The sequence below is a fragment of the Lichenostomus cassidix genome, chromosome 17 (genome assembly GCF_008360975.1).
Source record: "Lichenostomus cassidix isolate B80296 chromosome 17, HeHo_3.0, whole genome shotgun sequence".
Lineage (NCBI taxonomy): Eukaryota > Metazoa > Chordata > Aves > Passeriformes > Meliphagidae > Lichenostomus > Lichenostomus cassidix.
The window spans coordinates 6,732,089-6,750,904 of record NC_139497.1 but is presented as its reverse complement, the minus strand read 5'-3'; the positions used below and the strand labels follow the sequence as shown (position 1 = coordinate 6,750,904).

The window sequence follows — 18,816 nt, the reverse complement described above, 5'->3', positions numbered from 1 at the left end:
CACCTTTTAGTTATTTTAGTATTTTTTTTTGATAACTCAATTGTTTTTAATTTGGCTTTATCCTTGCAAACTCAGGGTAGGTTTGGTTGTTGTGCTCTTCCCTCCCACCCCTCCCTTTCACTAATTTTGCATATATTTTAATCAAATTTTCTCATATATATGCTGTATTTTTTTTTTTGTGGACAAAGTGTAAGTGAGACAAGGATATTATTCACAGCCACAGAAACATAAGAAAGTAAAAGGGATTTTTTCCCCTTTCCCAACGAACAAAAATGACCTATGCACCCTTCAGTGTCTCCAGATTTCCTTGGAAATGTATTCCCTTGCATTGTGCTTTGGTTTTTGTGGTGATGGGGGTTCCCCAGCGCTACTGGCAAACCCAGCACCTGAGGCAGAAAGCCAAACTCAGCTTTGCGTTTATGATTTTGGCTTTCTCTGCTTTAGGGACTCTGTGGAAGGGCCTGAAAGATGAGTGAGTGAAGATTTACAGGTGCTGCTCCTCCTCTGGCACCGCTGAAGGCAACACCAGCCCCGGGCAGGGCATGGACTGCAGGTCAGCAAAAACAACCCAACACATCCCATTCTCCAGCTTGTGCTGAGCCTCCAGCTCTGCTGAAAAGTTTTCCACGATGGAATTCCCAAAATGAGGACACCTGAGCCCACCCTCTGCCTCTTCTGTGTGTTCTCACCAAGGAGGGGTCAGTTTTACACCCCAAGGGCTGCCACCCCCTCCTGTCCTCCAGCAAAGCTCAGCACAGGCTGCAGGAATAACTCAACATAAAGCTGGTGTAAATCTCAACAGAAGAAATATCTTTTATCTTTAACCATTTACTCCCACTATAGGAATAATGGTAGCTCTTTTACATTTACATATAACTCTTGTTTGTTTGTTTGCTTTGATTTTTTCCCTCTTTTTTTTTTTTTTTATGTCTCTTTGTCTTGGCACCTGCATAGCAGAAAACTTTACAGTTCAGTACAGAAGTTTGCCCCTCTCTCTGCTCCTCCCTTTATTTCCTCTGCTGCCCCTGAGGACTCGCAAGCAACACCCCCAAGGTCAAGAGAGAGTACGGTGTTACCCTTTTATGACAGATTATAGAAATAACAAACATGCCTGACAGTTTTATACAGCTGCTAGAACGGGTTTAGTTTTCAACAAATGAAGAATTTCCTCTTTGTTTTTCCTCTTTTGTATATTAATTACATTTTACAAATCTTATTTTTCCCCTTCTCTTCTCCTTCCATTCCCCCCGCTTTTCCTTCTTCCTTTTTACTTATTTTTTTCCTCTTTTTTTTTTCCTGTGGTTTTTTTTTTCCATTTTATTTTTTGTTTTTGTTTTTTTTTTTTTTACAGCAAAAGGCTCGATCACCAAGGTGTCCATTGCTAAGTCCAGGGTTAGCAGAGTTTGGCTGTCATCTGGTCGGACTGTTTGAGGATCTCGGTGTTGTACAGGTCCAGCGCGTGGTTCACTCGGATGATCTCGCTGTTGGTGAGCTTCAGGCGGTGCTTGAGCATACAAGAGAACAGATCCAGCTGCGGCTTCCCCGGGGCCACCGGAGGCGCCAGGCGGTTGATTCGGTCCCGAATATCCAGCAGCAAGAGCATGACGGAGGAGGAGGAGTAGAACTGCCCGCCCTGCGTGTAGGACTGGTTGACCTGCTGCACCGCGCTGCGCAGGAGGTCGCCGTTGAAGCGCAGGCTGTAGCCGTAGACCTGCACGTCCGAGATCTTGATGTAGAACTGGCGCTTGGTGGGGTCGGAAAGGTCCACGGGCCCTTGGCCAGTCTCGTTGCGCAGGAGGGAGGGCAGCCGAGTCCGGCTGCGTAGGTAGATGTGGACGGTCTCAAAAAAGGTTTTCCACCGGTTGCCCAGCAGCAGGGTCCAGTTGTAGCACTGGCTGTTTTGGAGGCGGATTTTCTCCCAGCGCGGGTAGCCGTACTCCCCGAAGGGCATGTTCCAGCCCTCCGAGTGGCTCCCGCTGAACGGGTTGACGTAGACAAAGAACATGGGGTCCAGGCTGCTGTTGCGCATCTGGCAGATGCGCATGGAGATCCCGATCACCATGTGGATGAAGTCCATCCGGTTCTTGTTGCTCTTCAAGGTGAGGGACATGCGCTTGCGCCACCGCGGGTCGAAGAAGGTGTCCAGGCGGATCTCGTTGCTGATGAAGGTGGTGTGCACGTACAGGCGAGAGTCCATCTTCTGCAGCAGGTACTTCAGCTCCAGGTCCTGGAAGTCCAAGTCCGTCTCGAAGCTGATGAACTGCTCACTCCGCTCCGAGTCCACGTTCTGGGGCTCGCAGCGGCCCCGGTAAAGCTTGTAGCCCTTGTTGCACGAGCCGCAGAGGGAGATGTTGGCCAGGCTGCACATGGCACAGCTGTTGTTGCCCCCGATGATGCAGGGGATGGGGCGCTGGCACAGGCTGGTGCCGCCGTGGCAAACGCAGCTCCGCTGGCTTTCCAGAAAGGTCCCCCAGAACCCGTTCTCGTTGCAGTAGAGGAGGGACTGGACTCGGGTTAGCCATTCCTGTATCGTCCTGCAGGTGGGGAGAAGGAAACATTAGCAGTGCAGGGCCTCACAGGGACTTGGGGTTGGCATTTTGCTGGAGCTACAGCATTTTCAGGGATGGATCTGAGGCAGAGCTCTCGGAACATCAATGCCCTGCCGTGGCATCTGGGAGCTATTCCAGTCTATTTCTAGACTGAATCTTTCTGAATCTTTCATCTGCTGTTTACTCCTTTGGTGATGAGCAAAAGCCTTCTAAGAAATAGCTACCAGTGAGAGTTGCTCATCTGATTTCTCTCTCTTCACTCTGCTTTAGGAGCTGAGACAGGCACAGTGTCCTACCCAGGATGCCAGCAGCACCACAGTGACATGGGAATGGAGCTGACAAAGCCATGCCAGAGGCTGAGGTGCTATCAGACATCACAAGGGCAGCAGAACTCCCAGGCTAGCAGGAGAAAACTGCTCTTCAGGTCGTTGGCAATTGGCCCCACTCTCCAAAAAATAGGCCCATAACAGGATAAAGGCAAAGCAAGCAGCAACCTCTGCTCATGGTGCAGAGCTCAGAGCAGCAGAAAAGAGGGTGGAAGCCAGAATGCACAGAGACAAAGCTGCTAAAACTGTTCCTCCTTAAAAGAAAACCCAAAAACTGCTGCTAATTAACCACCTCTCCCCTTCAAATCAGCCCCACTCGCCCACCACTCCCACAGCTGCTGTATCAGCACCTTCCCCCCCATGTCCTGCAGCCCTGGAACAACTCCTAGAGAATGACACTGCAACCCACATTCGCTTTTTGCACAACCCACTTGCCACGTTGCCTTGTTTCCCCCTTTCCCCCCTTTCCCAGAGCCCCAGGAAAGCTGGGCACAGCGACTCCTTTCTCAGCAGAACCCTCTGTGCAGCCACTGCTCCCTCCCCTCCGCCTTCCCCCTGGCTAATGAATACTTCATTGTCTCCTCTGGGCAAAAAGTTCTTGGTAGTGCTGCAGTGAGAGGACTGGCTAATGACAAATTAGGATTCAGCCCCTGTAGAACGGGAGGAGTGATTATGGACAGAGGCTCTCAGAGCTGGATTAGTGAAATTCATGGCACCTGCATCGCCTGACCTCCGAATAATCATTAAGCTGTAGGCTGTATCAAAGAAGGCATTAAATGATACAGCAGCAAAGAACAGCAAGATGATTAGGGGGAGGGAGAGAGTGGAGGGATGAGAGTGTAAAAGAGAGGAAAGCACTGGAAGGGAAGAAATAGTCAAGGAGCAGAAGCGGAAAGGTTGGGGAAGGAAAGAGAGGAAAATGTGTAGGTAAAAGGAAAAATGAGAGAAACGCAGTGGGCAGGAGTAATGGGGATGGGGAAAGGGGAACATTGCAACAGCAACAGCTGAAAGAGAACAGACAGGAATGAAAAGCAGGAAGAAAAGGAGGGGAAAGAAGGGGAAAAAGACAGGGTGAGGAAAAAGAAAGGGCATTAGATGGAAAATTCTGAAGTGTTGAATGTGGGAACAGATAATTTTCACATTCCTCCTGTGGCACAGGGCTGCCAGGGTCTCCTTCCCCTGTTCCCAGCCAAGAGGAGGTGAATTTCTGCTCCCTTTTCAGTCATACAAAGATGTTTTACTCCAGCTAAAGCCTTGAGCTTCCTGTTTGGAAAGGCAGTCAAATGCACTTGGATTTGTGCAGGGCTGGAATGATGCTTTACACAGGTTTTAGGTGTTGATAATGCTCCTGACTTCCTGGGCCAAGGACTGCCAGGCTCCAGCATGGGACACAATACAAATTAGAGTCAGATGAACACATTCTATCCATTTTGGGTGTGTTCTGTCTCAGGAAAAAATCACCAGATAATCCTGTCCTTTTTGTGGAGGGAAGATGGGAGGTTGGTTTTTGTTTTGTTTGTGTGTGTGTGTGTCTTAGCTTTCAAGTAGGCACTAAAAAAAAGTAGGCACTTGTAGACACAAGTAGGACTAAAAAAAACCAAGAAGAAAATGAAACAGGAGACTACCCACCATCTGCTGATGGCAGCAATAAAGGATGTAATTAAATGAAAATGCAGAATCCAGGGCAAAGCTGGGCATCAACTACAAACACAACAATGGGAAGTGTGAAAAGTGGTGTAAATTACCCCATTTTTTCTTGCACTAAGAAAGATTAAGAATATGCACAGGACTAGTTAGAGCTGACAGGGTTTTTAAAACCCATCTGTACCCAAGAGGTGTTTGAGCAGGAGGGTGCTGGAAAGAGCCACTGCTTACAAGCTGAAAGGCAGTAGCAGAATAACCTCTAATTTCCATTTTAAATATTCCCAGGGAGTTGTTGGGAGTCCCCACCCCAGAGGCGTCCAAGGAAGGTCTGGAAGTGGCACTCAGTGCTCTGGGCTGGGGACAAGGTGGGGATTGGTAACAGGTTGGACTCAATGATCATTTAGGTCTTTTCCAACTCAAACGATTCCATGGTTCTAAAGTGAAAATAAATATGGCATGCAGGCCAAGCTGTGAGTGAGAATTACTTTGCAGTGTTTTGCGGCTGTTCCCACTGGACATGTGGTTCCCTGGCAATGCTGGCAACAGGGAGCCAGACAGATTTTTGTTTTTTTAATTGCAAGAAAAAACGGTAGAGATTTAACAAGATTTCCTTTGCAAACTCACCTTTCACTTTCCAACCAGCACTAGCTGCTCTGGGGGTACTTTTGGGTACAGAACAGTGAATAAAAATCCTATTTTTATTCTCAGCAGCTGTGAGGTGTGTTCTTAGCTAATGGCAATTTGGCTGGAGCCCAGAACATGTATAACTCCCCTTTCCACTGGATGTTATTTCTATTTTACATCCAGTGTTTTAAAATGAAACTACAGGTGATCACTCAACATCAAAGCGTTATCAACTGAGGAGCTGAGGTCTCCTTTTAAAACCAACACACTTGCCTCTCTTTTAAACCTGTGAACTTTACTGGTTTATGACAAAAGCAGTGCAGACCAAATATATCTGCATCTATATATCTCTACATTGAAATATCTATATATTGATTTATCTATATATAGATATATCTATATATCTTTATATCTATAGATCCATATGTTTATCTATATTTATATATCTCTGTCTCCATAGCCATTGCAAAGGGTCATGGAGAATCAGGCTAATTGCTAGAATCCCTACTCTCCCTTTCTTATCTTCCTTTTGGAATCACCACCTCTTCCCTTCCCCGAGGACAATCAACAGCAATCTCATTTCTTTTTTTTTTCCCCATTGCCTTTGAATGTATAATTCAGGCTTACAATTATGTGTATTAAAGAGAGAGAGGTTTGCTCTTAATAGAACCTTGCCATCCTTTCAAAGCCACTGGCATGCTTGATAAGCCTCTGTCACTCTGTACAGTAACAATTAGAAAATGAGAGTATTTCCCAGCTCTGTGAGGAGCACGATGGGTTGCTCTTCTTCCACTACAGAGCTCCAACCACGCTGCTCCCCTGCCTAGCTGCAGATGCAGAATGACAAATAAGAAAAGAAATGATAATATGCCTGCTGATGTTGACTTAAACAAATCAAGCACATCAGTCAGTTAAAAACCCAGCTGCCATCATCCATTCCATCCTCCTTCCCCCAGATTTCATTGTAGTAGTTGGAGTCTCCCTTTCTGCTTGGCTGGGTTTTTAAAATAGACGAGAAATGCTGAAGACATATTTGTCTGAATGTTTTGGAGCAACGTGGTTGGCTGGAGATTTCCTCGCTGCTGCTTCGCTCTGTTGTTGTTTTTATTGTGGCACAACTAAAAACTCCACCTTGGACATGGCTGTGGCTCCTCCAGCTCTCACCCTGGGCAGAGCAGCTCAGCCAAAAGTTCAGCTCAGCTCAGTTGGCAGGGATGGGCCAGGTTTAGGAAGCTCTCCAAAGACTTTATTTCATAATCTCTTACACTTAATAGATATTTCTCCTCATCCCTAGTAAGTCCATCAAATCTTTGTCTAGAAACATGAGATTTCTTGGTAATTAAAGAGGTGTTAAGCCCTGGAAGAGTTTTCTGAGCTGCACAGAGATGAAATGAAAAGTCAGTGTGTTCAGGAGCCAGGGAGGTGGATGAGGGCAGTAGACAGCAGTCAATCTGTCAATTTTCTCTTGAAACTGAATATTTAGGTAATGAAGGAAGCGGACAAACAGTCTCTCTACAAATATTAACTTGGCCTGACCCTTCCAAGAGAAGCATGAAATAAAAGCACTCAGACTAATTTTTTTCTCCCCAAGATATTCAATATTGCTTCGCTCCAGACAATGTAGAAAGACACAGCAAGAGATGTTTATTAAAACCCATGAATGCAAGTCCCAAAAACGACTTGAAGCCAACTCAGCTGCAGGCCAGGGCTGAAAGGAGCCAGCAGGAGAGGATTATTAGATATCAATAGTTGCTGTAGCAGTAATGGAAAATCTGCTCTCTGTACCTGTAATAACCTTGCAAGGCTTCTGCTCAGTGAGGTTTTGCAGGTTCTCTCTGCATCTCACAGAAGAAATGGGATGTATTCCAAGTGAAACTAAAGCTCTTTCACTCTGGAAATATTGAGGAGCACAAACAACCCCAAAAGGAGCTGAAGCATCTGGTGCTCCACAAGTTCCCTTTAGCAGGAAGGGAAGGCTGAAATCTCAGCTGTGGATCGTGAGGGAAAACCACCAAAAAGTGGCTTAGTGTGCAGAACAGACCAACCATATTCTTGCAGAACTTAAGGAATAAGTGATGCCCTTCCCCTGGGTGGGTAAAACCACATGGAAGGGATGTTATAGTGAGTATCAAGGTGAAACAACTCAGTTAAAAGAGTACAGGGTGGAGGAAAAGAAAAGGGAGAAATTCCCTGGAGCATGAGATTACAGTCTAAGGGTTATAAACAAAAAGCTGGGAGTTGTAACCATTGTCAGTTAGTACAGTCAGGAACATGACAAAAGCTACCTACACCTCCGGGAACTTCACCCCACTCCCAGATTTCACCATTTCCCCCCAAACCACCATACCACCCAAAGATGATGAATATTTGGGGTTAGATCCAAACCCAAACCCCCCCCAACCCAGCCCCCCACGGCCCAGGCAGGATGGAGATACCTTTCCCTAGGCAGCTGGTGGTTAGGATTGTGCCGGCAGCGGACACTGAGGCCAAAGAGTTTGCGGGCAGTGCGCTGGATCTTCTGGCGCTGGGCTTCCAGCGAGCTCTGCAGCAGCTTGTAGCGGTTCTGCAGGTCCCAGTCGTTCCCCCAGTGCTGGTGGATGCTCCCAATGGTCAGGAAGTGGTTGCTAGGTAGCCTTTTCATGAAGGATTTAAACTCATCTGGAACACACATGGAAGAAATGGGGTGAAATACGGAGGTTTTGGAGCTGTAATGAAGTTACAGAGCTTTTTATTAGCGGGGTGGGGATGGAGGTCATCAGCTCTGCCAGGGGAAGGTGATGACCATTAATTCTGTCCCTCTGCCCCAGGAAGCCACTAATTCCATGGCTGTTGTTGCTCCCATAGAGGGAAAAAAACCCTATAGTGAGTATCAAGGTGAAACAACACAGTTAAAGTGTACAGGGTAGAGGGGAAAAAAAAAAAGGAGAAATTCCCTGGAGCATGAGATTATAGTCTAAGGGTTATAAACAAAAAGCTGGGAGTTGTAATCATTGTCAGTTAAAGAGTTCTCATTTACATTGTTTTTCAGCTGCTCCTGGAATGCTGTTTGTTGTTGAAGGCAAAGCATTTGGTTGTGTCATTAAAAAAAAAAAAAAAGGAAAAAAAGCAAGCTTTAAATATTCCCCAGAGGAAAGGTTTGGATGCTGTTAAAATGTCCTGCTTTCGCATTTTTTAAAACAAGTATACTGATTCTTTCCTCTCATTTAACTCCATTTGAAGTTAAATGTGTTGCATTTTGTAACAAGGAAAATGAAATAAAGTAGTTTGCAGGGCTCAGGTGAGAACAAAAGGTGTCAATTTTAGCCAAAGGGAACAAATCTAATTGATCGAAAAATATATTGTTCAGTGTTGCTGTTTGTTGGGTTTTTTTGATCACTTTATTTCCATTTTATTTTGCTTGATAATGAAAAAGAACAACCATTATGCAGGGTTTGTTTGAGGATTTTTTTTCATCACAAATCAGAAATTCTGATGCTTTTTCTGTTTCTGATCACCCCTTCCTTCCTACCTAAGGGTGCTTTGCTCAGACTCTGATTACCCAGCTGGGACATCCTCAGGTGGGAAAAAACCAGATGGCTCCAGCTTTCCCAGGGGAAAATAACTCAATTTCTGCTGCTAGAAAACCACGTTTGACACACTGAGACCTTGAGAAATGCCATGAGTTGGCCAACAAGAACTCCATAAAGTGCAATAACGACAAGAGCAATGTTTTGTACCAGCAGAGAACAACCCCAGGTGTTCTCTGAGAACAACCACAGGGTGGGACACAACCAGCTGAGGAAGGTCCTGGGGGCTGAGCTGGGTCAACACTCTGGAAAAAAACTCCATTCTGGGCTGAATACAGCTGGCTGGGGAAGCTGATATTCCCCTTTTCTTGGAGAAACTGAGGCTACACCTGGGGCATCCATGATCTGAAAGTGATGAGGGAAGGGGAGGGAGGGACTGGGATGGGAAGAACTGAGGGACACTGAGATTTTCCAAAGCCTTAGCGCAAGTTCTGCACAAAGTCAGATGTGGGAGCTGCACTGCTTTAATTGGGTAAAGAGGAGGCCAAGGGATAATTAATTACAGCTGCAACTGCTCCAAAGGTACTCCGAGATAGGAACAAAATCCTCTTTTCAGAGACGGTTGCTATAACAAGGAGCAATGCACAGTTTGCAGCTTGAGAAATTAAAATGATTTACTGAAAAACGCCGTCACTTGGAGGTAATGCAGCCCTGGAACATGATCAGAGATGGATAAAAATCTCTCCTTTTAGACTCTGCTAGACAAAACCACGGCTGACCTGACCTAGTGCTGGCTGTGGTCCTGCTTCTAGAGGGAGGCTGGACTGGAACCCTGCCATAAACTTCCCAAACAAGACAACAAGAAGTACAGCCATTTTTCCTGTATATTATCTACATTATTTCTTATCCTTTCCCAATCCTTTTTTTTTTTTTTTTTTAATTCCTTTATCCTATTTTCAGAAGGAAAAGAAGAAAATAGCAAAGGGGAAAAAAAAGTCAGAAAAGGAGAGCTTGTAAAGGCTGACATCTTTTCAAATAAAAAGAAATAATCCATAGAATTACTGGAGAAAATCAGACCAGATAATTTACATCCTATAGTACAAAGTTAAAGATATTTGCATAACAGATTTCCTATTATTCATCAACCTGCAGCTCATGCTTAACTGCCTCACAAAGGATATCTGTGCATTAGTCAGCCCCATCCTGACATGGATGGTAAATGGATGTTCCCATCCTACTCATCACATGCTGTAACCAAGCTCCTCATAAAAATAATCAGCATCACTGACTGCACTACCAACATCCCTGGGACATCTGCTTGTCTCCTTTCTCCCCCAAAGATAACAAAGATTTTTGTTCTAAATCACCTCTCAGGTTTTCACTCTGGTTTTAATGCTGCTTCCAGTGCCCTTCTCCTCCCCAAAGCCCACTCTGTGCTGTTCCTGGTTCTCTGAAACCATCACCACGTCTAATTGCTTCTGTTGACCATGCTGATTACTCCGGGTACCTTTCAGCAGTAAAAGCCTTGCATTTGCTTCCCGCCCCTTATAAATCAATTTCCTCAAAAGCCTGTTTGTGCAGGAGCCCAGGCTCTTTTCCCTCTGATGATGAATGTGCTACATTTTTCATCGAGACGGGCAAGGCAGGAATTTCGGTGCAGTGTGCACATTTTGCTACCGCAGTGCAACGTTGGGGGAAAAACAAATGAGCAGCAAATCTGGCAAAATCAAAGCTGGATGGGGTGGTTTAAAATGAAGGTGATGAAAAAAAAAAGTACTTTCAAACCAACATGGTTTTTTCATTTTTTATATTTATTTATAACACTGCCTGGAAACCAACGGTATGGATGGCGATATTCTTTATTTCTGGGAACAGTTCATTCTTAGCCCTGAGAATTTCCAATTAATTAACAAGTCTGTTTGCATTTGTGGTTATTTTATTCCTCTGCAGAGAAAGCCTTGCTGATGGCTGGGATTACACCTACATGCTGCAGCTTGGCCCCTCTTTCTGCAGAGTCACCCCATCCCTCAGGCAGTCCCATGGCAATGACTCAGCAGCACAGGTGGCACCACAGGGAATTGACAGGTCAGACATCTCTCTCACAGATGAAACTTCCCTCTTGCTAGTGTTAAAAAGATTTTTTGTAAAAATCCCATTTATGTCAGAAAGCAATAGTCTGGAAAAACAAACAAACGAATGAAACCCCACCCAACAACTTAATTAAAAGTCAGTGGGGTTTTAATCCACAATCACAGATTTTCTTGGCCAGTCATTCTAAAATGCCAAGAATAAGGCAGTTTTATTTTTCTCAATTTACATATGAGCAGTGAAGCACAGGGCTAAAAAAACTCCTGAGCTGATTCAAAGCAGCTTCAGTTCACTGCAGCCTCCTTGACTTTGAAGACACTATCCCAATCACACCAACTCCTGATTCACCCAGCACGATTTTTTCGAATTAACAGAGGATCCAGCACAGGCCAGAAGCAGAATACAAATGTTTTGGGCTCTCAGTAGCTTCCTGTGCAAAATTGTATTTGCTTTCAGAGCACTCCTGTGCCTTTCAGTCCACTTTATTGGAAAAGCCTTCAGATGTCATCAGAGATTTCTCCTCTGCTGTTCATAATGAAGAAAATCCTCTAGTTATTGGGAATATTTATTAAAACAAAGAAGCAAAACACCAATACTACAGTCTTTTGTGATAGCAACTTTCATCTCAAAGGATAAGTTCACGCATGATGCAACAAAGTGATGAATCAGATGCAGCAGCTTTAGACATAAAGATAATCACTCCATCTAGCCCTGAAAAGCCTCCAGCCCTGGGTGGAATATGGCAGAAATTGCACTGCAATGTGTCACTTTAACATGGCAAATGAAAAACACCTTCCCCCATTCAAATCTCAAGGGGAGGGAGCCTGAATTTAATTATCCACCCCGGCCTGTGCTTGGATGGAGTGCAGCAAGGACAGAGTGGGACAGGGACACAGACTGTGGGGCTGGAACTCTCCTCTCCACAGGGTTCACACCTCCTCAGGGCCTGGGTTAGATTCCCTGGGATGGGAAGGGGTTGATGAGTGGTGCCCAACTTGTGGGATGTGTGAAGATCCTGTGACAGAACTCACTGGTGACACATATCCAGTGGCACAGCTCTGCTGACAGCCACTGCCAGGAATCCTTGTACACTTGTGTACTCCTGAGCTGGCAGAAAATCCACATTTCTGGTTTGCCCTGGTGTTTCCCAGCCCTCTGTGAACCCACAGAAACTCACAGAACACACCTGACCCCATCAGCTGGTGCCCTGCTCCTGGAGCTGCCCCAGAGCACATGGGGGGATCTGGGCAAGATGGTCATTAGCCTTGGGCCATTAGCCACCCTCTGACTGCTCAGCTGAGCACCAAGGTGACAGCCTGAGTGGGACAGAAGGCTCTGTGCAGCAGCAGAAACACCAGCAGGAGCCACATGTCTGAAGCAAATCCTCAACAGCTCTTCTAGGAAATCACAGGCTGCTGAATCTCAGCCTTTAAAAGGGCTAAGGTGACCTTCAACATGAAGAAAGAAAGAAAACTAATGAAGAATTCTGCCTTAATCGAGTTAGGTGGTCCTTTCCTCACAGTTTTCTTTCCTGACACGGAGAGCTGGGCAGTTGTGACAATAACCATTGGAGAAAATGTGTCGGAAAGGAGGTGGTTAAGATGGAAAGAGATGAGGACAAGTCCTTGATGAAATTCTGCTTGGTGCCTGTGTGGCTTCAGGGCAGGCAGATCCTTGCTAAAGGATATAATTCACTGATTCTTTCCAATCTCAGGCTCTTGAGAGTGTGTATCCTGTGAGTACAACACACCTACTACGGGGAAACCACTACCACTGCCAGCATCAGCGTGGAACAAGCTGCTGACACCTCCAGCCTCACCTGGGGAGAAAGGGGAGAAGAGAAATGTTCCCAGCAGCAGACACTGCCCTGCAGGAGAGAGGAGTCATTTCCCTTCTCCTCCCTGCCTCAAAGGAGGTGTCATCTGGCCTGTGTGCTCTCCGTCAGAATTATCTTTCACCAAAGCAGAATAAATCATTCATGCAAATCTGAAAAGCAGTTTATGTATCATTCATATTGTGAAAGTTTCTCTATAAACTTTTGGAACTATTATTTGGGGCTTGTTTGGTATGAAATAATAGATTTTTCACCCAAAAAATACTTCCATGTAAAATATCCCTGTACATGTAATTCCATGTGTGGTTGTGCTGTTGTCTGTGTGTTTCATAGAGGAAAAAAAGGTTACTCCCTCAAGACTAAGATCCTGGGTTTGTGTCCAACAGCCTCTATTTTTTTACCCAAACCAGAGCATTACACCGAGGGAAGATTTTTATCCTGCACAACCTGCCGTGAACGGAAAAAGTGAGTTTCGCTCAATTACCTGAATTCTCCAGATCTTTATAGGCTTCTGTCCAGGTCTTGGCCATGTTTGCCAGGGTGTACTCCATGATCTGGATGTCGGTGATGGGGCAGTTGCACTGCGGGAACTCCTCGGAGCACTGGCAGCCGCACTGGCTGTCCCGGCAGATGTATTCACCCTCCCCGTTGCACATGATGTAACTCAAGGCAGACTGGACAAACTTCTCTTGTAAATACTGAGGGAAGATGATCTGGAGACCTGGAGAGGGAAGAAGAAGGTTGTGGCGGGGAAAAAAAGTAAATCAATAAGTCATTTCAGGTGTTTGTTCCTCTTTTCAAGACCTGTGTCATCATCAGTTTGGGAAAGTTGTGATGGAGAATTAAAAGCTTTCATGAATAAGGAAGGTACAAATTGCATCCCTCCAGTGCAAGCAGTGATTTGGCTGAGAGCAGAGCCCATCTCCTCTGTGGGAGAAGGGTGACAAGTAGCTTACCCCTCCCCAAAATCCCTTCATCCCATTCCCAGATCCCAGCAAGGTACAAATCCCCTGAATGCAAAGCCTCCCTTATTCCCAGCTGTGGGGTTTTTTGTCCCCTGAAACCAAGTGCTAGTTCAGAAACAACAAGAATTATGCTGTTCTGACCTGTTTTGAGAGTGACTAAATGGGTTTGGTACCACAGAAACAAGGAAAATACACACTGAAGGGGAAAAAGAGAAAGAACAGAAAACAGAAGAAAGGAAAAAAACACGGGAGGGGATTTATAAAAGACCCTTGCAGAGTTAAGTGCCCAGATCCCACAGCATAAATCCAGGAGCTGGGCACCTGAGCCTCCACAGCTCACTCCCTGCTAGGAAGGCCACTTGCCAAATCCTACGAAAGTGCAAATGGATTTAGTGCCAATGATTCCAGTGGTGCTTGGCAGATTTCCATGAGCTGGGAGATCTCTCCCCTCGTCCCTTTCTCCGTGGTGAGTGTTCATGTTTCCATCCATCTGTGCAGCCATCAGTGTGAGGCACCCTCACTCAGGCACCAGAGGACACCAGAACAGTTTCAGTGTTTGCCCTGTGCATGGTTTTCCATCCCATCCTCCTCCAGGCTCCCTGTGGATCTCCCTGAGGATTCACAGCTGTTTGCTGCTACCTGGCAAGCCCAGCCTGTCAGCCCCTGTCAGTGTCTGTGCTGCAGGAGGACAAGGACTCTGAGCAAGCCTTTCAGGGAGCCCATTTGGAACAGCCCAGGGAGTTTGGAGTGGCAGGGAAAGGAGTTTATGGCCTGCAGAGCCACGATGAACCCCGGTGTAATGAAGGCACGCGGGTCAATTACCCATCTGTTTGTGTTTCTGCTGCGCTGAATTACCGCAGCCCTGCCTGACAGCTCGCTGGAGTGGAATGGAAATCAGACAATAATTCAGAGGATGAGAGTGGGCAGGAATGGCAGAAAGGGCTGTGACCCCTTTCAGGAGGGCAGGCCCATCTCTGATGGGTTGTGTGCACCTCAGATAAGAGAAAAACAGCGGGTGGTGACTCTGGGAGCCCCACTGCCCTTTTGCTTCTGGATCCAGAGAGAGACCTCAGCCTTCAAGAGGTCCCATGGAAGAGCAGGTCTGGGGGCTCAGGAGGCTGTGAAAGACACTTGGAAGTGTCCAAGGCCAGGTTGGACAGGGCTTGGAGCACCCTGGGATGGTGGAAGCTGTCCCTGCCCATGGCAGGGGGTGGAAAGAGAAGATGTCTAAGGTCCCTTTCAACTCAAACCATTCTGAAATTCCACTATTTATCTGAAACCACAACCAGAGAGGGATGGTCCCTTGTCAAACCCTCACACTGATGACATCAGGGCTGGTGCCACCTGCCAGGATCCAAGACTTTCCTTCAGGATGGAATGAAAGTGCAGTGCTATTGGAGAACTGTTCCACAAATGGGTCTGAAGAGCCCAAGGGCAGCTGTACTCAGTGAGCTTTCAAGCACACATGAGAGCAGAGCTGGACTTCTCGATGTGCATTGACTCCTCATTCATGGTCCAAGTCCCATGAACACATTTTTCCACTCTGCTTCATGGAGGAGCAACCTGCTCTGGCTCTTTGAATATGATCAAATGACCTCAGGCTCTTCAGTTCTCCATGGTTTCTCTGAATTTTAACTTGGATAAAGCACAACAAGCTGTTTGGTCCCAGCTACAAATGATCCTTTGGAGATTTTGATTTTGTTTTTTTTCTGGAAGGAATAGGGGTGAAAAAAGCAACTGAGGTTTCAGGGAAAGGACTTCCCATTGCAGGGGACATCCACTGTGCATCCCAGCAGATGCAGAAACATGAATATCCTGTAATCCCCAAAACACAACATATTTTAACTCTGCAGTGCTCCACATGCATACTTGTTTTTTGGCCATAAAACTCATGGTTTCTGAGAAAAAAAAAATAACATTTCCAAGGTAATCTCCTCTTGTAAGAAAGAATATCATGTTTAAGGGGCAATCAGATGTCTCTGTACACTGAGCACCAACTCAACAATGCACTTATATAAATCCTTAACTCCATCAGGAAAGCAGTTTTGCTGGAATCCATCAGTTACCTGCAGCATTTCTCAAGAAGCACACACTCAGAGCTGGGTTTGCACAAGCAACACCCTAATCCAGCCACGATTTTGCTCACTCCAAACACAACCCCCTGAGTTTCAAAAATGCTGTAGGGATTACATGCAACTCACATCTTCCAGCTAGGAATTTCCTCGTGGAAGAAATCAGTGTTACTGAAATTCAGCTGTATTCTGCTTTCACAGAAGTACCTTTATAGATATATATATATATACACATAAATATTCAGCGATTCCTCATCATACCCAGACAAGGGCAGATCCATATCCATGGTTTTGGTTTAGTTTTGAGCATCTCTGTGATCAGATCTCAGCAAGAGATCTTACAAGCACTGTGCCAGCAGCATCTCACCCAGTCCTGGCATCCTCCCCTTCATGTGCAGTCCTATCCCAAGCCCAGGGACCAAATTTTGCTGGAATTCAGTGGATTATGGTTGTCAGCAAAGCACAGGTGGCACCAATCTTTTGAGACCACTGCTCTGGGTGCTTCAGTGGCTACCTGTGAAGCAGGAAAGCTGAAATCCCAAGGAATATAACAGCCCCAGAGCTGCTTGTGCTAGCTGGGAAAGCCCTGCTGCCAGCTACAACCCTGATAAAATATCCCAAATGCTGTTTTGTTCTCTAAGAAATTTATTTGGGTATTTCAAACATTATATATATATATATATATATATATATTCATTTTTTCACTGTTTTCTATTAAATGAAGCAATCTCATGTCAGCAGCCAAGAAGAGGAGCAAGCTGGTCTTAAAAATGGAGATATTGAATGATTTTCATGAGGAGTATCCCTCAGTCCAAGGCAGGGGCACAAGAAATGGGTTCATTCCCAACAGCAGCCTCAGGAGCTGATAATAGATTGCCCAAGGTAAGTTTGCTGCTGACTTGAATATCTTAGTTTTGAAGGTTACTTATTGATCAGAGGAGGAATTCCATCACTTGCTAAAGCATAAATTTCCTCTTTAAAAATGAAGAGCAGCACAGATTTGGTATAGGTTTATCTTAGACAACTACAGGCAGAATATGAAGTGTCTGACAAGGGAACATGTCCTTAATTCACCTAGAAAAACTATTAGAGAGAGATGTTTGGCTTTAGACTGTATATAAAAGGCTTCCTGCATTAAAAGAGGTAAATTTCCCCAGCTCTAAATTAGAGCTATTTGAAACATTTTCCACAGAAGAGTTCTCTGTTGAAAATGCAGGTTCATTGAAGCATTTTGTGAGAGCATGTTGACTCCAAAAGCACTTTTGACTTTCTAAATGTATTTTTTCCTACTCCCTCATTTCACTGCACTGAAAAGCTGAAATGTTTTGTGTTGTCATTACTGTTCTGCCCATTTTGGTCATTACTGTTCTGCCCATCTCGAAAAGAGCTTTAATAGTAATTGTAATGTAAATTCTAATGTTATGCTACCATACCTATTATTTAGGTCTATAATATATCTCCCTTTGTAGTTATATATATATAATATATAAATGTATCTACCCATATATGACAACATAATATTAAATATAGTAATATAATATATTTAATATTTTATTCGTATTGTATATAACATTATGTGTTATGTATGGTATTGTAATATATGAGCATATTTGATGTAACAAACTACCTGATATGCAACATTTCCTGTTTTGCAATGTTTAGAACATCACAGAAGGATTTTACCTCACTGAAATAGTGCTATGCTCCCATATTGAAATACACTATCAATAAAAGCATTGATACAAGAGGACATGACTCTGAAATGTGGATTTCCTGAAATTTTTCAAAGTGTTGCTTTTTTTCAGTTAAATTTTCCAATTTCAGCCCAGGACACTTGTCCAGGGATCAAAAATTCCCATTTATCACCACACTGCTGTAGAGCTGCTGGCGTCCTGCCCTGCATCACCACAGGGATCCTGCTCCAGGGAGTGCTGGGGAAAGGGAGACCTTCTGCTCTCTGTGACAAATATTGTACATATATTTATATTTATATATTTACCCCAGTGCATGTCATGCATGCTAAGCCCATGAGGATCCTGGTTTATAAATTAGTGGATTTTTTCTGCCCCAGCAACCACAAGTGCAGCACCAGACATTCTGTGCTGTCCTCCCCTGAAATCTCAGGATGGAGAACCTGTCCAAATGGAATCATTTAGGTTGGAAAAGACCACCCAGACCATCCAGCCCAGCCTTTGGCTGATCACCACCTTGTCACCCAGTGCCACCCTTGTCACTCAGTGCCACCCTTGTCACTCAGTGCCACCTTCCACCTGTTGTCTCTCCCAGCTGTGAAACCCCAGCTCCCAGGGCTGGGGGGCAGCAAGCTCAGAGAGAGAAATTCTCCCTGGCACGAAGGAGCTGCTCTTTTATTGAGCCAGGCTGGGAGCTGGAGGGACACGAAGGCAGCAACATGGATTTCTGTCAGCAGCTCATGCTCGGCTGCTAATCAGATCAGAGGAGAGTTGGTCACGATCCATTACCTGCTGCAGCCCTGTGACTAATTCCTAATGAGGCCTCTCAGAGCAGAGGAAGGATCTTGGGTAATTATCCCAAGAACTGCACTCCAGATTAGGTACAAAACTCAGGTGGAGCTTTAAAGGTCACTTTGTTCTATCAGGAAGAGCTCATGCCTTCCTCTCTTCCCTCTCTGTCTCCCTGGCTTGGCTGTGTTCTCTCCACATGTTCAGCCATGGAGCTTCATGAAATCCACATATTGTTGACCCCATCAGAAATCACAGCCTCATCATCTTCAAATCCCCTCTCTCTCCCAACTTTTCCCTCTTCCTCCACCTCCTTCCCCCTCCCTTGGTTTATCTCCTCTCTTGTAGGATCAGATAACCAATAGAGGTCTATTGATTTACCCACTTGTCTGCCTATAACCTGAGCTGCCTGCTGATTTAGCTGCTTCCCCCATTATCTCACGTGTCATCCTTGGGTTTTCGTTACCAGCAGCCATCATCACAGTGTAAAACAAAAACCCTCAAACTGCTCATTGTTAATTAGGTAAGAACCAGAACTCAGTGATTTGGATAATCACCAGCACAGTGAAAACAACCTGCCTATTATTTTTAAAGGCAAATAATAACAACAATAATATTATATCCACAACATTACTTGGTAAATGAAACCCAGTTTCTGTGAAACCAAAGATTAAAACAGCACTTGCCAAATTATACTCAAAGCGGAAGATGTAATGTAGCCCATTCAT

At 45.1% G+C, this 18,816-nt stretch overlaps 1 protein-coding gene across 1 annotated transcript in view; it reads right to left on the bottom strand.

The window, feature by feature from the left end:
• Positions 1–789: 789 nt before the first annotated feature.
• Positions 790–18,816, bottom strand: part of BRINP1 (BMP/retinoic acid inducible neural specific 1) — an 84,141-nt gene continuing 66,114 nt past the window's right edge. The window contains exons 6-8 of the mRNA XM_085077203.1: positions 13,056–13,292; positions 7,579–7,801; positions 790–2,534 (exon numbers count right to left, since the gene is read on the bottom strand). Of these exons, the coding sequence (XP_084933329.1) occupies positions 1,394–2,534; positions 7,579–7,801; positions 13,056–13,292 (1,601 nt within the window). The 3' untranslated portion in view covers positions 790–1,393. The remainder of the gene's footprint in view (positions 2,535–7,578; positions 7,802–13,055; positions 13,293–18,816) is intronic.